At 43.4% G+C, this 21,990-nt stretch overlaps 1 protein-coding gene across 1 annotated transcript; it reads left to right on the top strand.

The window, feature by feature from the left end:
- Positions 1 to 22: 22 nt before the first annotated feature.
- On the top strand, positions 23 to 7,098 carry kiaa1143 (KIAA1143 ortholog). Its single transcript, XM_078539602.1, has 3 exons — positions 23 to 292; positions 4,761 to 4,905; positions 5,967 to 7,098. The coding sequence occupies exons 1-3, from the start codon at positions 185 to 187 to the stop codon at positions 6,170 to 6,172; spliced, it is 459 nt and encodes a 152-aa protein (XP_078395728.1). The 5' UTR covers positions 23 to 184; the 3' UTR covers positions 6,173 to 7,098.
- The last annotated feature ends 14,892 nt before the right edge of the window (positions 7,099 to 21,990 follow it).

The raw sequence follows: 21,990 nt of genomic DNA, 5'->3' as shown, positions 1-21,990 counted from the left end.
ACCGAACCTGACGGCTGGCTCCGTGTCACGTGACACAGGCGGTGTCGCGCTGGTTTCTCTGTGCCCCTCCCCCCGCTTTCATTTCATTTCGTTTCCTTCCAATGGCTTGGAGCGGGAGCGAACCTGACCTGTGAGGGCCCTCTCGATGGAAGCGTACGTTGTTAAAAATATATGAACAAGAGCCATGAGTAAACGGAGCAATGTGTCGTACGTGAAGCCGGCCGAGCCCGCCTTCCTCAGGAAGTTTAAGGAAGCTGTGGGCTACAAGGCCGGGCCGACGGTGGAAACGAAGGTCAGTCCAGCACCTTGAGTGAGCCAGGCCCAATCTCACTGACCGGGGGGGGTTTGATGCCCTTCATAACTCCTGTGTTGAAGCAAATAAGGAAAACAATTAGATGGTAATGGGAAAAGAGCACGGGGATTAACTGCCAAAGAGCCAACACAGGCACAGTGGGCCGAATGGCCACCTACTGTACTGTACTGTTCTTTGGTTGGTACCTGTAACCCAGTGGCTGTCCATCTATTTTGGAAGTCTTGCTGCAACTGTACAGCACATTGGTGAGACCAAATCTAGAGTACTGTGTACAGTTTTGGTCTCCTTGCTTAAGGAAAGATATATTTTGGTGGAAGAATCCCTTTTCAACTGGATTAGTAATCAGTCTCCCCGCATCTAAATTATACTCCATAATATGGAAGTGATGCATGTAAAGAGTTTTAATGATGTTTTTTTTTAAGGAAGTAGGTATTTGTGCCACTCTGTGTCCTGATGTACGCGCTCCCTGATGAGGCTACTAGCCCACTCTGCGCTGCATGGTTGCACTCCTCTCCTGCCTCCAAAGCTCACCCACAGCCACCCCTCAGCCCACCTTGCTCGGTAGGCAGTTTCAAATTTCAAGGATGCAGTTTAAGAGCCACTGTTGTGACCAGTCAGAATCCATTGATCATGAAACTTTAAAAATTTATATATTCTGCGAGCACTTCAGCAGGTCAGTTCCTGTCGGCAAAGAGATAAAGGTGAGGTTAATAGTTGAGTTTAGAAGGAAGGTTTACTGACCTGAACAATTGACCCTACCCTCTCCAGAGATGCCTTTTCTTAATAACCCAATAAGTGAAAGTGCTCCTTTTTTAGAAGGACACAACTTGAGTTAAATTGGTTTTTAAAAATTTTTTTAAAATTAATAGTATTACACACATTGTTCACTATGCCCTGTGGTGCCCACCATTCACACAAGGCCTGAAACGTGCCAGTGGGCATCACTTCAGGATTATCCAGGCACAAACAAGAGGCCAGCAACCTGCTTGGATCCCAGCCCCAAGGGCTTCATCTAACCTTCCAGAGATGCTTCCTGACTTTCTGTTCCCACTTAATATTGGCAGTGCAGCTGACCTGCACCAACAGTGATATTCCAGTCACTGTTGATGGCATACCATTTGGGCTTGGGACTGGAAGTTACTATTGACATCGCTGTTGTTGCAAGAGTCCTATCTTTTTATTTCAGATTTTCAGCATGTGCAGTACTTTGTTTTTATTTTTCTTAAAATTGTTCAATCATAAAGTCTGATTCCTCTCAGTTCCTAATACTGATGCCAATGCAGCAGGCCATTGTAGACCCAGCAAGTGTTGCTGGATAGATGTAAAAAATCTCTCATTTTTGTTTGCCGATGTGGCTTCCTCATTTCTCTCTTTTCCCCGTGTTTATATTTGTAATCTGCCGAAGGCTGAATATTTGTCTGGAAACTTAGTATCCTGTGCATAGGAACAGAAGTCCCTTAGGCTGTTCCATCATTCAATGCGATCATGACTGATCTGTATCTCATCTCCATTTACCCATTTATGATGGGCTTTAACCTTTGGAACTCCATTCCCAGGCGCCTCTACCTATCTAGCCCCCTCTCCTCCTTTAAGACACAGGTTAGGACCTATCTCTTTGGCCAAGCTTTTGATCATATCTATTTTATATGGCTCAAATTTTGTTAATTTTTCCTGTGAAGATATTGTGGTGCAGTGGGTGGCGTCCCTTCCATCTGAGCCAGAGGCTCTGGGCTCAAATCCCACACCAGGACCTGATACCAATGAAGGTGTGTTCCTGACGCAGCCAAACAGGTTGAGTATCAACATGCAAATCCTCCCAACACACACCATTGGAAGACAATAAGAGCAGGAGAGATTCCAGGTCAGCCATGTGATGGAAAGAAAACTGGAGCCTCTATCATCACTGTTCATAACTCCAGACCATAATGTGCATGTAAAAGCAGTTGGACTTCCGGTGTGGATCAGATTGCTGCCAGCAGCATGGGGCTTGATCCAGCTGGGGTGGATTTGGGACCTGCCTCCTTGACCTATATGGCGGCGCTGTGGGTTGGACAGAGAGCTGAAGAAGAAAGATGATGCACTTTGGGGCAGTTTACTATGATTAAAGTATCAATATAAAACTATAAATTGTTGCTCCTTCAGAGGGGTAGCTAAAAGTCTGAGCCAAAGCTGCTTTTGATTGTAGCATCAATACCATTGCAGGGACAACTAAAAACAAAATGCAATAAGGGTTGTGCTCTGCCAAGTGCTTCAGATCAGTTTGTATGCAACTCTGCATCAAGTGGTTGCTGCTTATCATCTTCCACAACAATTTCCAGCCTGAAAAATGGGTAACCTTTACATCTGTATGATAAGTAGGTTGCTTAGCTTTACATGGTAGATTTGTTTATTTTTTCAAATCTTGTAATATTTACTTCATAAACCTGTTGGAACCAGAAATTTCTTCCCAGTTCCGAGATACCAAAAAGTTAACTTTGACCAAAAATTGAGCCACTGACGGAAGAGCCTAGATTTTGCATTGGTAATTGCAGTGAAACCATCAGTGATGGCAGTCATTACGCTTCTGAAACTGACCTCAGCTCCTGGAATTCTCATGTACAGTTAAACATGGAAATCCAGAAGTTGTTGTCAGTGATTCTTTGCTTCTTGATAAGGTGGGCTGCTGAGGCCCCAACAGCCATAACCAATTGGAAACCACTGAACTAATGAGAATTTCCACTCTTTGGCTCTTAATCTCACTGTAAAAATCCTCAGGAAAAGTTATACCCCTTTCAATAAGTTGCAACAGGATTTTTTAACGCTCTAATAAGTTCATAATTGCTGCTAAACAGCCCCTCTGGTCCAGAAATAATTTTATATATGTTGGAAGTCACATTTCTCCATTATGATAAAGTCCACATTTTAACTTTTTTTAAGTTTACTTATATTTTATCTTCTGCCTAAATCCAATCTGTGAGCCTCAGTAGTTTTTACTACTTTCTAAAATTTTAAAACTGGACAATGATCTTTTAAAATGATTGAAGCTATGTCTGGCAGTGACTCTTGAACAATAAGAGCGATTTGGCACGATCGCAGCACCTTGCACCTTGTCATCTCTGAAGAGACGCTAATGACCCCTGTGGGCTGCAAAAATGAACTGAAAGGAAATTATATAAAGACCATCTACATTTCATAAGCCAGGCCTGGCCTGGAGTCTACTAGTCTGCTAGGACAAAGAGGCCTGCCACCTTTCTTTCAAGTTCTTAATGGTTAGAGCATTAACAATCTCAGGAACCCAAAGGAGTATACACCCTTTGTCAAAACCAAAGTGGAGTGATAGGGGTCATGTGATGACCCCCTAGCTGGAAGAACCAGTTATACTGTCTGACTACTGCAAATCAGTCTGCCATCTTTCATCTATCAAGCTGCAGCACAAAACAATGTATCTCCCCAGGTTTGAATGCCTGGCCCCCATCTACATTGTTTCCACTGGAACTTCTGAGCTTCTATACCATCACCTACAAAACTAATTCATCTCTGTGCCTGTCTCATCGTGGAAGTCAACTGTACTGAAAAGGCGAATTACCCAGCACCAGTTCAGCCTGCCAGCCTCTGAAGGAATTCACCGTTGGACTTTTGATTCTGGACTCTCATGAAACGCTAATCTTTACTCTGCGGTCTTTGCCCTGTAAATCTTCATTTTTCTATTCCTCATTTACTGTATAAATGCACAGGTTACAAAGTGGCACCTTCCTTCCACTTTTTGTGTGTATGTGAGTAAACTAGCCCTCTGAGTTCATCCTATCTCGAGTTTGCTGTGGGGTTACGAATAGACATTGGATCAGACCAAAACTGAGCGGTTGGGAAATACGCCGCCGCTTATAAAGGGGGAAATCAAAATCAAAACACCTTTCTGTTTACAGACGGGTGGCAAGAGGAGAAATCAGGGCTGTTTAAATTAAACCCCCTCCTGTTCCTAACAGCTGCTTACCCTGCTTGATGACCTGACTGGTGCTAGATGCTAGGTAGTTCCCTTGGCTTGGCACCAGATTTAAACTGTTATTTGAGATGGGGATATCTGTGCCACAGAGAACGCTAGATTTTTGTGGGCAGCTTTCTTTGAGGCCAGCCATTGCTGACCACCAAAGATTAGAACCAAAACACAAAATGCTGGAAAAACTCAGCAGGTCTGCTAAGCTCTGAAGAAGAGCCATACGGACTCGAAATGCTAACTCTGTCTTTCCCTCCACAGATGCTGTCAGACCTGCTGAGTTTTTCTACCATTTTTTGTTTTTGTTTCCGATTTCCAGCATCCGCAGTATTTTGCTTTTACCAAAGATTAGAGGTGTCGTGGAGTGAAACCCTAACCGTTTCTGATTGACAAACTTAAAAGGGATGCGAAAGGTTGCTCTAGAAATGTTGTAATGTTAATTTGAAAATTGAATTAATTTTATTTTTGCCCTTTCAGAGGCAGCAGCTTGCACCTGCTGACAGCGACAGTGGAGAGAGTGATCCAGAAGATGAGCAGCCACAGGTGGTAGTTCTCCGTCAGGGGGACTTGACAGCTGATGAAGCGGCAAAAGTCAAAAAGATCACGGAAAGCTCAAAGAAATGTATGTAAAAGTGTAGTATGTGACCGTTGAAAGTTCAATTAACAGCTTTTCCTTTTGTAGCTGTGTGCAGTGCCCTGTTTATACAGCAGGTTGTTAAAATAACAACTTATGAAATATAGATGGTCTTTGTATAATTTCTTTAGAGTTTGGTTTTTGCAGCCCACAGGGTTCGTTAGCATCTCTCCAGAGATAACGAAGTGCAAAGTACTACGATAGTGCCAAATGGCTCTTATTGTTCGAGGGTCACTGCCAGACAGAGCTGCAGTCATTTTAAAAGATCATGTCCAGTTTTAACGTTTTAGAAAGTAGCTATGAGGAGTAGTTATGAGCTGCCTTGGACAAGATTCAACTATTGACAATGCTTTGAAAGGCATTTACCCTAATGTGTCCTCCAGTGGCTTAATGGGTAAATATGCGCTTGGCACATTTTATTGTTTGTGGTGAAGTCACACACCATGACTTGAAAATATATCACTGTTTCTTCATTGTTTCTTGGTCAGAATCCTGGAACTCCCCCCAACAGCACTGTGGGTGTACCTAAACACACAAACTGCTGTGGTTCGAGAAGCAGGCTCACCAGTGGCTCAAGGGCATTGAGGGATGGGCAAGCAATGCTGGTCTTGCCAATGACGCGCACATTCCCTGAATGAATAAAAGCCAACGTGGGATGCAGCAGAGCATCATTTAAGTTGTAGAGAGTGGTAATTTTTGGGATCAAATTCCTGTAATCTCATGATGATGTCATGAGGATCAGGCAATTAAACTCTTGTTTCCTCCTTGTGTTTAATCCTCTGAATCTATTGACAAGGCTATTTTCCTTTATTCACTCCCACTCCGTCTTCTGCTCTCTGATATGTTTTTTTCAGAATGTATTATGTGGGTTGACCATCGAGGAAAGCCGGATGCTTTTAATTGAATAGCAGTGCGGAAACGAGGCAAAGGGAGAAAGGTCACCGAAAATACTCGTGTGCAAGTTCTGAGCAATAAACAGAGCCTTTTTTTTCTCCTGAGGAAAGTATTCTCTTAATTATTCTTAATTTTGTTGTATTTTGTGTTTTAAGCTGAGGAGCCAGAACCCGAGGATGGAAAGATTGTATTTAGAAAACCAGCAAAGCGTTCTTCAGATGACAACTTTGCAGGTCTGACTGCCACTTCCAGCAAAAAGAAGAAAGAAGAGCGGATAGAACCCAAAAATCCAGAGAACAAACCAAAGCAAGTAAAAAACAGCAGCTTGCTGTCTTTTGAGGACGATGAAGATGATGATTAGAGAGCAGTAGGCACGCTACCTACATTTAATTCTCATTAATAAGAATTTAATGATATCAGCCATCCTGCCTTTGGATGAACTGAATTCATCAGTCCTTTACAGCTCAAAATAGATTTAGTTACATGGTGATGCAGCTAGGGCTGGCATGGTATTTCCATATAACTGTAATAGCTAACCCAGTCTACAATGTTGCTTCTTCCCTCCATCATGGTAGAGAGCTCAGTTAAGTTAATATAAGTGCATTGAGAAGAATATGAGGAGGTTCAGGAAAAAAAGATACCACTCATTGTCCACTGAAGCCTACTTAAATGCATATTGCTTTTGCAGCTAGAATATGCAGTAACCTGAGCGCTGCGTTTAATCTCCCTGTCATTGAAATAAATGGGTGAGGCTTTGGTGAGTGAATTTTTACAAGAGCAAGTGTTGCATGAAATCAGGTTGGTGAGAAATTAAAGTAAAATGAATGAGAAAATTAGTCCAAAAGAAAATAACAAAAAATATAAATTAGTTGCCAGCATTTTAATTTGGATCTGATGAAAGGTCATTGTACTGAAACGTTAAGTCTGTTTCTCTTTCCACAGATGCTGCCTGACTGGCTGAGTATTTTCAGTTTCTTTCAGATTTGTACACTTGCTGTATTGCTTTCGGTGCTGTATGAAGGCAGTAATCTCCTGCTGGTAACTCCCGAGCATGAGCTGATGATTGCATATCATAAACAACCAACCTGCAGCAGTCTCTGTTCTTTATAATGTGCATAAGGGTAATTTTAACATGATCCGTCCAATGGGGAAACTGGTAGAAGCAGATCCCATTTTACAATCCAATGGGATTCCACTTTTTATTCGTCCCAATGCAAAAAAAAACAATTAAGTGGGGTGTTAAAACGGACAGATGATCCAATCCTGCCAGTTCCTGCTGGGCAGGTGGAGTTAAACTGGCTTGTTTTCCAGGTCTCAGTATGGCAATGTGCTCGCTGGTTAGAGTGCCACCCTCTCCACTCTTTCTCTTAAGGCAGCTCTCCTGCCCCAATCACCAATGCCTTGCCAACATCCATGGAATCCACAAACCTGTCACCTCTCAAATCCATGACCATCTTTCCCGGAACCCCATGTTTGAATCCCTCCAATCAGGTTTCTGCCCCTGCCACAGTACCGAAACACCGTACCAGTGTGACGGTGACAAAGGTAAACTTTCCCTCTTCGTCCTTTTCAATCTGTCTGCAGCCTTTGACTTGGCATCATGCTCAAAAACCTCTCTACCTTTGTCCTGCTAGGCGGGTCTACCTGGTTCCATTCTGATCTATCTAATCACTTGCAATGGCTTCTCTTTCTGTTCCCACACTGTTACTTCTGGTGTCCATTGGCCTTCTCTTATTTCTCATCGACATGCTGCTCCTTGGAAACATGATCCGAAGACACAGTGTTAGTTTCCAAATGCAGGGTGATCAGTGACAATGCCACTATGTCACCGACTAGTAATCCAGAAACCGCAACTCTAATTTTGAGAGCATTTTCTTGTAATTGCTGTGCTAAGTGATCCAACTCTTTAGTAGTTTTTGTTTTAAAAGTGAAAAGGTGTGCATATTGACTTTCTACCTCCTGGCTTATTTAATACGCACAATTTATTGTAGCGCCCAATCCAAGTATTTACATGGCTCGTCCACGTTGTGCTTTAACTCCAGGAGTGACCATGATCCTCGATGTCGACTAAGCATGGAAATTCATCACATAGGTACTAATGACCAGGTAGCCAATCACATAGTTAGTAGTCCAAAGACCTACCCTGAATACATCATATGATCTGTGATGCCGTCTTTATTAATTAATTACATTAACATAGGAAAAGCCGAATTCAGTTAACATATTTATAATTAATAACATGCACTGACCACCAAAATAATGAACAACGGTAACTGCCAAAACCATAATGATAGACTAGCATAATCATTGTACTAATATAAACAAACTATCCACCCTACCCACCCACCGGGGATCAGGAGTTGGACTTCTCACTCTGGGGAATTACAATACCCATCTTGTAGCAACGTCCCATCCTTCATCTTGGGCCTTGCAATATCGAACCAGGTGAGCTCTGTTGAACGATTCTCTGATTACTGGCCTCCAAAAATTTGCAAAAGTTCCAAGGTCAGAGAGATCGTCAGTCTTGAGATAAGTTGGGCAAAGGACTTGCGATTCCTGAAGATCCAGAAATACATGAGGCTCTTGTTCAATTCGAGCCACTTTCTTCTTGCTCCCATGATGAATCCGAAGAAGTTCACAGACGTACCCCCAGTCAGCTCTCTTATTTCGTCCTTCAGGTGTTGATATTTCCGTTCTTTCTTTGCCTGAGCTTTCTCCAATGAATTGTTGTCTTCAAAACGCACTGAGACACCGACAACCGCAACTACTCGGTCCTTGAAGAGTACCAGGTCTGGCTTCCATAGTATTCCGTCTTTTCCGAAGAATCTCGGTTCCAAGTGGGATGCCCAGCGGACTTCAAAATAAACTGTTGCAGGTGATCCAGGGTTTTATTACGTCTTTTGATCTGGGCGTTCTTGACGAACAGATAGTTACCAGAGATGTGAGCCAATGATTCGAAAGGGGCCTCACATCGTCTGCAAGACTTGTTTGCATGGCACCCTGGTTATGGTGGATTTTGTTGGGTAGAGATCACACCGTAATAAAACACTTAATGAGCCTGGATTGCTTGGGACTAAAACAAGTTCTGAGCCAGGAATTTGAGGTATAGTCATTGCCATAGTACTTGATGCCCTCTCCTTTGCTTTAAATATTTACTTTAAATATTCAACCTCCCTCCAAGCCGCATATCTGTTGACTGATTTTGGTTTGGACGTTTGGGTAATACCCACCCATCCCAAATCGATGTTTTCCTCTAAGCCATTTCCTTCATGCGTCCCTCTCGCACCACACTTCTGCTTGAGGGATTCCGCAATCTCGCTGAACACTTTAAGATTCCTCAAGGAGTCGATTGTTTCTCTGTTCTTAACACCACCGTACTCAAACGAGGCCTGAATCACCACGTCTGGTAAGCTCTCCAATGCCTCTAACTTCCGGATAATAGCCGAAGGGATTTGTACTTCAAGCCTCGGCGTGGCTAGACCTCCGTTGCGGTTGCTGCTGTAAAGTATTATATCCATAATGTGCGATGGAAGGTGGAGGATTTCTTTTGCTGCATTTCTAATGGAGTGATCGAGTTTTATCAATGTGTTTTGAGATACCTCTGCGAGGATACAGTGAAAGATTCTTGGAATCATGTGGGTTTTAAGGATTTCAATCCTTTGGATAGGTTGAAGTGCTGCCTTCTTCAAACTCTATCCAGCCATCGATTTTGGATCCCCATTGCTCCTCAGTTACTCCCGCCTAGGGGTCGTTTCTGGCTCCCAGATATTTCTCCGTCTCTCCTGATGTTATATATGAGATCAGACCTCCTCTCAACTGCCAGTTTGCTATACTGTTTTACAGGAACGTCTTCCTCTTGTGGGTGAAGTGGAAGCCCTTGGTCTTCCCGACATTCATCTCCAACCCCGTACTCTGGCAGAAGTCCTGTACGATGGCTAAGTTCTTGGTCATGCCTGCATGGGAGTCGCTGAGTAAAGGAATGTTGTCAGCGAATGCCAGAGCTGAGCAACTGATCTACCTTCCCTGAAGGGACAAGTGGACGCCCAACTGTGCCTCCTGTAGGGAACAGATCAGAGGGTCCATAGCAATGTTAAACAGAATTGGTGATAATGGGTCATCTTGCTTGACCACTCCCGTGATATTGATAGGTTCAGTTTGACCGTCTTCACTTTCAATAAATGTGCTAGTTTCCAAATACAGATCTGTGATCAGTGATATGAATCTTTTTGGCAGCCCCACTCTTTGAAGTGGCTTGATGAGCATTTTATGTCCTATAGAATCGAATGCTTTAGCCAAATCCACAAAGACAACGACCAGCTCTGTCCTGTTGCATTTGGCCCCTTTCATGATGTTACTTTGAACAGTGATATTTTCATTACACCCAGGGGTCGCCACCAGAAACCCTTTCTGCCTAGGGTTGATCTGTACTGCTTCACTTAACCTCTTGGCGATGATTTTAGTGAAGAGCCGTAATAATATCGGGCCGATCGTGATTGGTCGCCAGTTGTCTATGCTTTTTAGTTTTTCAACATCATCTGACTTCGAAATGAGAACGGTGCGAGTCTTTTTCAAGACCCTTGGGATGGAACTTGACTTGAGCGAGAGGGAGAAGAGACATGGGAGCCTGTCTTCGTACTCTGCGTGTATGTCCATGATGTCTTCCACCTTCATTCCATCAGGTCCTGCTGCCGTACTCTTATCCATGCCTTTGATTGCAGCCTCTACCTCCTCCCTCTGTATGGGTTTTTTTTATAAAGAGTCATAATCTCTCCTTCCAGTGTACATTGCAAACTTTTGGAGGTTTGCTTTGTTATTTGGTTTAGAGAGCTTATTGGTGAAGCTCTCTTTGAGTTCAGCTTTGCTGAGTGGACATTCTAGGGTGGACGGTGCACCCATGATTTGCCGTGCTATTTTTCCCCTGTCTATTTTGTATACCAACTGAGTTGCCTTGAACTTGGCTTTTTTAGCTGGCCACTTTTTCTTGGATTTTGTATTTTGGCTTCCGTCTTCGGGACGGGATTCTTCTTCCTGGGCCTGCTGCCAGTTTTCTCTCCCTTTTCCTCAGTTAACAGAGTTTCTGTTATGCTTTCGACGAGGCCGATGGCGCTGGCTCTCGTCTCTGGGTTGTCCCGTACCGCCATTAGTTCTTCAGCTGTATTCAGCTGATCATCCAGATCCCTTTGCCTGGGGATACTGGCTGGGGGTCGCACATTCATTTCTCTTTGGGGACTGTTCCCCCTCGCCACCAGTGCGTCATCCCCCTCTTGTGGAGCTTCCATCCCCCAAACAACCTAAGTCTAGCTGCCTTGTGATGATAGTACACTCGCCATGTTCTGCTCTGCTTTCAGGAGTGATCTTTTCTTTGTTGCAATCTGCTTGCTGGTTTTAGATGTTAGATGGACTGCTATTTGTTTGTTGACATCTGCGCGGCCTTCGTACTGCTTCATTAATTCTGAGGAGGTCCGTTTCCTCTTTTGTCCATTTGCAGTCTCTCCGGCCGGGTTTTGCTTGTGATAGGTGAGTTGCTAATCGTTTCGCGTTGCGTACTTCGGCGTGTCTATGTCGCTCGTGCTGGCTGAGCCCAGTTTGCGATGTGAATTGCGTTTCAGTGTTCACATGCATAGATCATACCAGTTAGAGGTGGCCTTACCCCTTTACATGTGCTATAATGACAAGCAATTGAATGGTACTCGCCAGATTTTCAGCATTTGGAACAAATCGTAAGTACGCGTTTAATCTGATGTCTCACGGCCATGTGTTTGCAAAACTCACCTACCCCGGGGAGTAGCAGATTGCACTGATTGCAGAGCAGACCATCAAGGGGGTATTGGATTTCCACTTCGCTCTGTACGGCTCCGTCATCACTGGGTCACAACACCACAGGCTCGATATATAGGTTGATAGAATACCTGTCTCATATTGGTGCCTCTCAACCCCATTATTGTCCAAAGTTAACATTCCCTTGAACTTCTTGTTATAAAAGGTCAGCGTTTTAATGGCTTTTGTGTCATCCCTTTCACTTAGAGGGTTTGATCCGAGACCTTCTCGTTTAGTTCGTCATTCACTACTTGGGGTTTTTTCTCTTCTAGTCTGGCTTGTTTCACCGGTTCCCAGTAGGGCAGGTAAAAGTGTCTGTATGGCCTCGTTTCCACCTCGGCAGTTTGTGTTGTGGTGGACTTTTTCTCTCTAATCCGTTGAGCTCGGAACTAGCGCTTGTGTAGCAATTGCAATTTTCACAGTGGCCTGCTCGCAACTGTGGGGACATTGTTTCTCCGGGTCGCTTCACATCCGGGCTGCTCTGATCACCGGTCAACCATTTTTATATGTTAACACTGATCTGCACGGACCACAGCCAACACGGTGTTCTTTCGAAGGTCGTTTGGCCAACGAAACCTTATCTTTCTCTGTGCCAAATTGGGTAATGGTGACGTTGTTACCAGCGGGTGCCACGAGGAGGCACGACCGATGCTGTGGATGGCGAGAACACCAAACCACCATGGGTCGTGTAACCACTATCCGGACGGACTCTCTGGTGAGGCCACCACTAAGAGATTCATAGTTATTCCCACCAGAAAGTCGCAGCCAGGTAGCTTTAAATTACAACTGCGGTTTTCTGCTCCAATTTGTTACTGTGCTCAACTTCACCATGAATGCAGTCAAACTGATTCAGAACAGTATGTAAAAGGGTACGGACGTGTAGAGAGCCAAAGAAACAGGGCAATAAGGTGCAACAAAAGCAATTGCTAGAAATCTGAAATAAAAATAGAAAAAATGATTTCAAAAGGAAATTGGATGGGAGCTTGAGGAAAATAAATGTAAGAGGTTGCAGGGGTGGTGTGGGACTGAATGGATTGCTTTACAGGGAGGGGGACATCACAAACTCAATGGGCCATATGGCAGCCTCCAGTGCCACAATGACTCTGACTACAAAATGCTTGAAATGCTCAGCAGATCAGGCGGCATCTGCGGAGAGAGAGACTGAGTGGATGTTTCAGGCTGACGACCTTTCATTAGAAATGGAGAAAAGAAGGGTAGCTAAGGTTTCCATTGATGTCCCCTGGAAATGGACTGACCCTACTATGCGCTGTTATCACCACCTTGGGTAGGCAGCTGAACTCTGATTGTTTTGTCATAAAAGGTATGAAATACTTTGCACGTGACAATGAACTTTTTTTTTAAAAAGGAAGAATACCTATTGAGGTGGATTAATGGCCCATCCAAAATTCTGAGCCAGTGCACTTTCAGCCAGAATATTTATCGTTCAGTTACCCACAGAAGGATTGGGTTTCTGGAAAAAGTGTGCATTTCGCTGGTGAAGTGACAGACAAGTACCAGTTTTCTCCTCGACTTCCTTCCCTCCCAACACTCTGCCCAAGCGCTCTTAATTTCCTGTATGAGCCTTTACTGTGAATGGTGGAAGGATAATGAACCATGGGAGCATCACAGCTGAGTCCATGCAAACCCACTTCCCTTCAGAGGCCACTAAACAAATGATTTATATCTGGGATTCCTGGCTGATTTTTTTCCACTTCTCCAGCACAAAGGTTCACATAGTAAGTAATTGGGGAGCCCACTGACATTAAACTAATGTGCATTTAAGTAGGTTTTGTTCCAAGAATTGAGAATCCCTATACATTGATTATTTAAATAATTACCCTAAGTGTGTGTGCGCACGCGGGTGTGTCTTGTGGATAAGAGATGAGCACGATACCATTGGTTTGCATAATTTAATAACTGAGCTTTTACTAACATCTTCTTTAAGAAGATGGAGCATGTAGGAATGTGTGTAATAAGCTTCTTTTTGGAAGCTGAGTGATGTGTTTGTACAGTGATGTGGCTGCATCCTTGATTTTATCCTTCATGAGGTTTGGACTGAAATGTTGGTTGTTGTGTATTTTGTACAGTAGTACATGTAAGTTGATACAATGTTGACTTTTTTCCAACTAGAAATGTATTTTACATCTTTGTAGGACAACTTGTATGAATTATACTGTAGTTTTCATTAATAAAATGCGACATTTATCATTTCAGCATGGTAATAGTACACTAATTAAAAGGCGCACAATTCTGGTAGGATGCAGTGTCCTAGTCATAATTTGACGCACAGTTATTTCCCAATCTGTGGTGTGTTATGAGGAGGAAGAACCAAGCAGAGGCTAGTTAGTTCTCCACAGGAAGAAGAGGATAAAACAACTTATTTATATAACACCTTTAATGTAAAGAAACATCCCAAGGCACTCCAGACGAGTGTTTTAAAGCAAAATTTGACACTGGGCTACGTAAGGAGATATCAGGGCAGATAACCAAAGGTTTGATGAAAGAGTTAGGTTTTAGGGATTGTCTTAAAAGGGTGAACGAGAGATGGAGAGGTTTAAAGGGGGTGGGGAAATTGCAGAGCTTGGGACCTTGGCAGCTGATGGCACAGCCACCAATAGTAGAGCAATTAAATTCAGGAATGCTCAAGCCAGAGGTAAGGTGAGCTCAGATATCTGGGAGGGCTGTGGGGTGGCAGAGATCACAGAGATAGGGAGGCCGTGGAGGGATTGAAAGAAAACAAGGATGAGAATTTTAAAATCGAGACATTGTTTGACAGGAACCAGTGTGGGTCCGCAAGCACAGAAATGATGGGTGAACAAGACTTTGTGGGAGCAAGGACATAGGCAGCAGAGTTTCAGGATGACTTCAATGTGGGATGCTGGCCAGGGATGCATTGGAATTGTCAAGTTTAGAGGTAACAAAGGCCTGAATGAGGGTTTCGGCTGAGGCAGGGGTGGAGTTGGAAGATGCAAGGTGATAAGTGTTCGGAAGCTCACCTTGGGGGTCAAAAATGACACCGATATTGTGAACAGTCTGATTCAGCCTCAGACTGTTGCCGGGGTGAGAGATGGATTCATTTAGGCCTCGCTGCTAAACTTTTTTTTTTAAGTAGCTGGGTATAGAAATAAGTCATTGTGCAGACGTGGTACATATTTACCCATGGTTTTAAAAGTTACATTTTCTATCCACAATTGTTGTAGGCTGTGCATTTTTAGGTGGTGAAGCTTCAGCAGTATCCAGCTGAACACTTGGGTGTACTCAGTCTTTGCTCTGCCATCCTACATCTAATCTCTTTGAACATGGATCAGTTATGAGTGTCCCTATAATAGAGCACACTGCATATTGGGTAAACAGAAGGTACATTTTTGCATTCTGGATTAGGCTTATTCACTAATGTGGCTATCCTGCTAATACCAACTTTTCTCAAATATTCAGGCTTAGAAAATTCAAATATGACTAAACCAGCACATGAGGAATATAAGAATACCTAAGGAATAAATTGCCTGAACTTTGAGGGCCAGGTCACTAGTCCTCGGGGACTGCGCATGATTCACAAACCACAGCGTGGACGTTCCTGATTTACAGTACGAGGTGTTAGCCTTGACTCAAGGCTATATGTTTGCTTCTGAATCAGATAGCCAAGGGCTCAGGCCCTATTCTGAAGTCTTGAGGACAATCCATGTTGACACTTCAGTGCAATATTGAGGGAGTGCAGCATTGTCTGAGGTGCTGTATTTTGGGTGAGTTATTAAACTGAGGCCCTGCCTGTGCACTCGGCTATATGCAAAAGATTCCGTGGCACCACTCGAGCTGTTTTCCCTGGTATCCTGGCCAATATTTATCCCTTAAGTAACATGACTCTCAGTTACTGTTCATTGCTGTTTGTGGGGCCTATTACGTTCAAATTGCCAGCCGCATTTCCCCATGTTTAAACAGTGACTACACTGCAAAGGCACTTTCTTGGCTGTGAAACACTTTGAGGCATGTTGAAGTAATGAAAGATACAAAATAAATCCAAGTTTGTTTGTTCGTTGTCTTGTGCTGTGGCTTAAATGGAAGCATCTCTTGTATGTCTTATGTTGTGGCGACATGTGTTAATGTCATCAGAGTTGAGGCATAAGAAAAGTTTTATTTTGGTGGAAAAAGAGCAAAAGACCTATTTCTCCTGAATGGCAAAGTGTTTCCACCTAGGCTCAGGGTTTTGAGTGCACACAAGGATATTTTAGCTTGTTTGGTATCATATAGTGGAGTTGTCATATCAGCATGATCTCAATCTGCTTAATATAGGCTGCCAGCTGGCACAGGTGAGTATTTTGGCAGATATGATGTGCCTTGATTTTTGTTTTAAAAATGGGTTAAAAATTAGATCGCATTTTGCTGCTCTTTGCATGCCTCTCTCCCTCTACATTTTCCTTTTCCTTCCATAAAGTCTCACTTCATGCAGCCACTTTCATTAGGAGGACCTCCCCATGTCTCTGCATTCAGTTAATAAATAGTGTGAAGTTCATCATTTTCGTTAGACACTTCCTTTTGTGAGGTATAACATCTAACACCTCAGCCAAGTACCAAAGGAGCTTGCCCTTATTGTGACGTTTATTCTAATAACCTACAACACACAGGATCACAGGGCAATTTAATTGATTGGTACCTGCCTTAAAAATGTTGACTCCTGAACTTCAAAGATTTGCATTAGTTATTCCCAGAATCTGAAATCTTTTTGCACTGTTGCAAGTATCCTGCAGTATGCTGCATTTCAGAGAAACTAGTCTGATTTTGCAAATTGCAGTAAACAAATTGCACTTTATAATCGTCAGGACTCCAAAACAGTGTAACATCCTCTTCAAAAAATCTGGCACATGTGCGAACAAGACAAGCAATGGCATGTCTCCTCAACCAACCAGTTTGAAGAACCCTTACTGCAATGTCTAAGATGTGAAGTGTAAGTTAGAATGTTTATTCTATGTAAAATCATGTACAGCAAGCAAAATAAAGAGAGGGAAAAGAAGACAATCATTTTTTAAATGATTTTTCCTTTCTAAATCTCCAGTAAATACAAGCTGAAGGAATGAGAGTCCACATTTGTAAAAGTAATTTTTAGTGCCAGAGTTGTTTGGCAGTAATTAAGACCTATTGCACTGTTAAAAGTTCTCTTGCACTTTATATGGACAAGCCTTAATTTTTTCAGGCATGTTTAGTAGGTATCTAATGGTAAGTATTGCAACTTGTGAAGTATGCCAAATTGGACTGCAACTTCCTGATTTCCACATTTTAATGTGCTCATCGGGAGTTGCTGTCTGATTTACTCCACAATAATGATGAGCACAAATAGTATCATAGTATTATTGTCAATGCAAAATCTGGGGTCTGAACTCCGCTCAAAATGATCAGAACGTGAATGGGAATGGAGCAGGTTTCCTAATGTAACTCAAAAACTATAAGCAAGTTGTTAGACTTCACCTCGTTGGAAATTTGTGTAATTAATAAGGCTTAGATGATCAAATTGTGATGTACATAAACTTAATGATGAAAAGTCTTAATTTGTATCTACTGTTGGGATAATTTGTGAATTTTGGATATGTTAATTCTTGAAGTTGGCATGTATCTTTAAGAAAAAAACTTAAGTTATGGTCAGGAAGCTGGTCAGAGCACCGGGTGCTCCAGGATCTCCTGTCTAAAAAAAAATATAGTTAACAGTTAGAAGGGACGTCAGGGCTGTGAAGCTCATTGGCTCAAGGAAGGGGGGGGGGCGGCGGCACATATCGGGAAAGAGAAAGTTAGGAGTTAGCAGTGGAGCACTTGCTAGGAAGTTAACATTTGCTCAGGACATTGCCAATCAACGGGCATTTGTCCTGGATTCGGGGTTGCCATAAGATCCCGGAAGTGACTGAAATAATTGTCACTGGTTGAGGATTGCTGTAAGAATCCAGTATAGAGATCAGTATTAGAACCCAGTATTAGGGCTAAAAGTAATTGCCTTAATAGAGAGTGAACATAGAATGTATAACCACTTAGCTGCTGAGGAATCGTACAATCAGTTGAAGTATAACTTGAGAGAGAGAGAGAGAGAAGCACTCAGCAAGCAGCTGTGAAGTGTGTGGCTTCAGCAGTTAAGGTGGACTGGAAGCGTTAGCAGTTAAGGTAGAGTGGCAAACTAGAGTTGAAGCCTTAAAGCTGCAAAGGGATTTGTATGTATGTTAGAATTGAGTTGACTAAGTTTAAAATCTCGAAGGAAGACGTGAGTCAAGATACCAGGTTCAAGGAACCAAGAAGAGAAGACCCCAGATGTCTCGGGATCCACAGGAAGATGGACAAACAAATGTTGAACATGTGTATTGTGCCAAGTCTCGTCTAATGAAATGTTAAGCATCGAGCTTTACTGTCCAATAAACCTCATTAGTTTGCATTCTAAATTAGTGATTGCTCTTTTTACTAATAAGGTTATTCCTCGACAAGAATTTACTTTGGGGTTTCAGTATAGAGTCCAAATCCCTATAGACTGCAACTAATCCAGCGACTGTCAATAAATTAGAGCTGTTTTTTTTAAATAGAGACATTTAGAAACTAATTGATAACCCCTGCTAATAACCCATGCTGGTAAGCTGCAAACAGATCGTTATTTTAGCTTATACATTAAATGACCAAACTAATGTGGTGCAATTGATGCATTTACTGCGGATGTTGGCCGGTCTATCAAGTTCTGATGTTCAGCCCTATTTTACCCTGTTATATAAACTTGCTCTGCATGAGCAATTAGCCACAGCTTGATTTTTACATCCTCGCTGGAGAGACCGTGTTCCTGGGCTCTGTTGTAGCACAGTGCTTCAATGCAGTGTGCCAGAGAGTGGTAAGGGAGCGGTTTGTAGCTGCAGTTTCACCACACAGCGTGATCATCAAAGGCGAGTACTAAATTATGACGGTCAGCTGCTTACACAGGAAGGAAGAAAATAAGACACCACTGATTTGCTGCAACTCTGGGTAGTCCTGAAAGAAAACTGACTGTGTGCACTGTTATGGAATATTAAGCATTAGTCTCTACCTAATACTCCATATCTGGGGCTGAATTTTGCTTTGGGGTGGGGTGGGGGGGATTGTTTCCCTGTCCCCAAACCCCCCACCACCCCCCCCCAGGTGGGGAGCCAGCCACTCTTCAGGAATTCTCATTCATTCTTTCACATTTTAATCATTGTTGCGTTGCATAATATTTACAGGGTGCACTGCAGCAATTGCTGAGGCTTCAGCAAATTCTCCCAATCCCGTGACTTCCACCACCTAGAAGAATAAGGGCTGCAAGTGCGTGGGGACACCATCTCCTCAGAGTCTCATACTATCCCAGCTTAGAAACATATGATTGTTCGTTCATCGTCCCATGGCCAAAATACAGCAGCTCCCCACCAGATATCACTGGTTGCACCTTCACCACAAGGAGTGAAGTGGTTTAAGGATAAAGTTGAAAAACTCGTGAGTTTACCTGTAGTTTCTGGTTGAGACCACCAGGTGGTGATATATTTTTTTTCTCTACAAATTGTACAAAATACATTCTGAAAACGTTTAAACTAATATTTTACTCAGCAACAAAAATTTATATTGTCTAAAGTAAGGATTCAAAGCAAGTTTAAAAACACAAATTTCACAATTACAATTGAATTTATCCATTGAATTGCCGATAGTGGATTTTATCGCCTTCATTAAAGTTTTCTTGTAAAGTCCTTACGACCATAGAACCTGCATTTGACTTTTTTTATTCCATTGTGGGCATCACTGGCGTGATCAGCATTTATTGCCCATCCCACTAATTGCCCTTGAGACTGTGGCGGTGAGCCACCTTGTTGAACTGCTGCAGTCCATGTGAGGTAGGTGCACTCTCGGTGCTGTTAGCTCATGAATTGGAGAATTTTGATCCAGCGACAGCGGCATGGTTCCAAGTCAGAATGATGTGTGGCTTGGAGGGGAACTTGCAGGTGGTGGTGGCCCCATACATCTGCTACCTTTGGCTTCCTGGGCGGTGAAGGTCGCAGGTTTGGAAGGCCCTGTCAAAGGAGGCTTTGCAAGCTGCTGCAGTGAATCTTGTACATGGTACACACTGCTGCCACTGTGCGTTGATGGTGGAGGGAGTAAATGTTGAAATTGATGGGGGTACCAATCAGGAAAGCTGCTTTACCCTGGATGGTGTTGAGTTTCTTGAGTGGTGTTAAAGTCACACTCATCCAGGCAAGTGGAGAGTATTCCATCACACTCCTGACTTGTGCCTGGTAGATGGTGGACGGACACTTGAGAGTCAGGAGGTGAGTTACTCGCTGCAAAATTCCCAGCCTCTGACCTCTTTTAGCCACAGTATTTATATGTCTCAATGGCAACCTCTGGGATGTTGATGGTGAGTGATTCAATGATGGTAATGCCATTGAACATCAAGGGAGATGGTTAGATTCTTTGGTCATTGCTTGCCACTTCTGTGGCACAAATGTTACTTGCCAAGCCTGAATATTGTCCAGGTCCTACTTCATTTGAACATGGCCTGCTTCAGTATCTGAGGAGTCACGAAAGGTGCTGAACATTATGCAATCATCAGCGAACATCCCCACTTCTGACCTTATGATGGAAGGAAGGTCATTGATGAAGCAGCTGAAGATGGTTGGGCCCAGAGCACTACCCTGAGGAACTCCAGTGACTTCCTGGGCCTGAGATGACAGTCGTCCAACCACCACAACCAGCTTCCTTTGTGCTAGGTATGACTCCAACCAGTGGAGAGTTTTCCCCCCTGATTCCAATGTCTCAATTTTTGCAAGGGTGCTTTGGCACCACACTCTGGCAAATGCTGTCTTGATGTTAAGGGCAGTCACTCTCACCTCGCCTCAAGTTCCGCCCTTTTGTCCATGTTTGGATCAAGGCTTTAATAAGGTCAGGAGCCGAGTGGTCCTAGTAGAACCCAAACTGGGTGTCAGTGAGCAGGTTATTACTGTGCAAGTGTCATTTGATAATACTGTTGATGGGACCTTCCATCACTTTGCTGCTGAGCGATAGTGGATTGAGGGGGCAGTAATTGGCTGGATTGGTTTTATCCTGCTATTTGTGGACAGGATAGGCCCGGGCAATTTTCCACATTGACGGGCAGATGCCAGTGTTGTAGCTGTACTGGAGCAGCTTGGCTAGGGGTGCGGCTAGCTCTGTAGTACAAGTGTTCACTATTGTTGGGATGTTATCCGGCCTCATAGCATTAGCAGCATGCAGTGCCTTCAATCATTTCTTGATATCATGTGGAGTGAATCAAATTGGCTGAAGAATGGCATCTGTGAAGTTGGGAACCTCAGGAGGAGGCTGAGATAGGTCATCGACCCAGCACTTCTAGCTGAAGTGGTGTTCAACATGGAGGAGTACTGATTCACCAACCGAGGGAGGGCGGTAGGTGTAAATCAGCAGGAGATTTCCTTGATCGTGTCTGACCTGATACCATGAGACTTCATGGGGTCTGGAGTAAATATTGAGGACTCCCAGGACAATCCCTTACAACTGTATACCACTGTGTCGCCACCTCTGGTGGGTCTGTCTGGCCAGTTGGACAGATACACCCAGGGATTGTGGTGCTGATTTTGCGATATGGCTGTAGACTCCTGAAAGGTCTTACTGTAATCTGTAGACAATGCCCCCTCGTCCTAGACTCCCCACCATTGAAAATAGTTTCTCTCTGCCTGTTCCTTGTAATATCTTGAAAGCTTTGATCAAATCACCCTTTAACTTTCTAAATTCCCAGGAATGCAATCCTCGCTTGTGTAACCTCCCCTTGTAAGGAAAAGAAGTGAAGAAATAGGAGAATGGGATAGGCAACTGAGAACAGAACTATTTATATGTAACTGCAGACGGCCATTGAATAAAAAATAACTAAATTATTGGCCCAGATATTATACCATGAACATGGGAGATCAATTAGTTTTCCACTAAACCTTCAGTGAACCTGCTACTGATGGGTACTTTAGGGATGTGGAATGTAATTTCTAAAATTGTTGAAATACTGCACTAACATGCAGCAAATTTACTCGAACTATGCATCTCGCTGCTGACAGAAGATATAAATATTACATAACTTCTGTTCTTCGGGTACAATATTCAACAGGGTTCCCAGCTGTCTGCCCAGGTGGGCGCCAAACGATCTCTTGAGGAGATAGTTTTCTGAGTATCCTGACCACCACTCTCCTAGAATCATTGAGCCAATACAGAAGAGGAGGAGGCCATTCAGCCCATTGACTCCATACCAGATTGTACCCCTCCCTCCTGATTGTTTACCCCTTTCTACTCTCTCAGTCATCCCTCTCCCTCCTCATCACATCCACCTGAGGGGTACTGCCACCCACTCAGCAGCCCATGATTGGC

This window comes from Cetorhinus maximus, chromosome 3 (assembly GCF_964194155.1).
Source record: "Cetorhinus maximus chromosome 3, sCetMax3.hap1.1, whole genome shotgun sequence".
NCBI lineage: Eukaryota > Metazoa > Chordata > Chondrichthyes > Lamniformes > Cetorhinidae > Cetorhinus > Cetorhinus maximus.
This window is presented reverse-complemented; position numbering and strand designations above follow the sequence as displayed.

Bases quoted from the DNA above. Each gene is read 5' to 3' on its own strand.
- kiaa1143 (XM_078539602.1), top strand. From the start codon at position 185: ATGAGTAAACGGAGCAATGTGTCGTACGTGAAGCCGGCCGAGCCCGCC. The intron at 293-4,760 runs GTCAGTCCAGCA...TTGCCCTTTCAG, and splicing joins GGCCGACGGTGGAAACGAAG to AGGCAGCAGCTTGCACCTGC. The intron at 4,906-5,966 runs GTATGTAAAAGT...TTGTGTTTTAAG, and splicing joins CACGGAAAGCTCAAAGAAAT to CTGAGGAGCCAGAACCCGAG.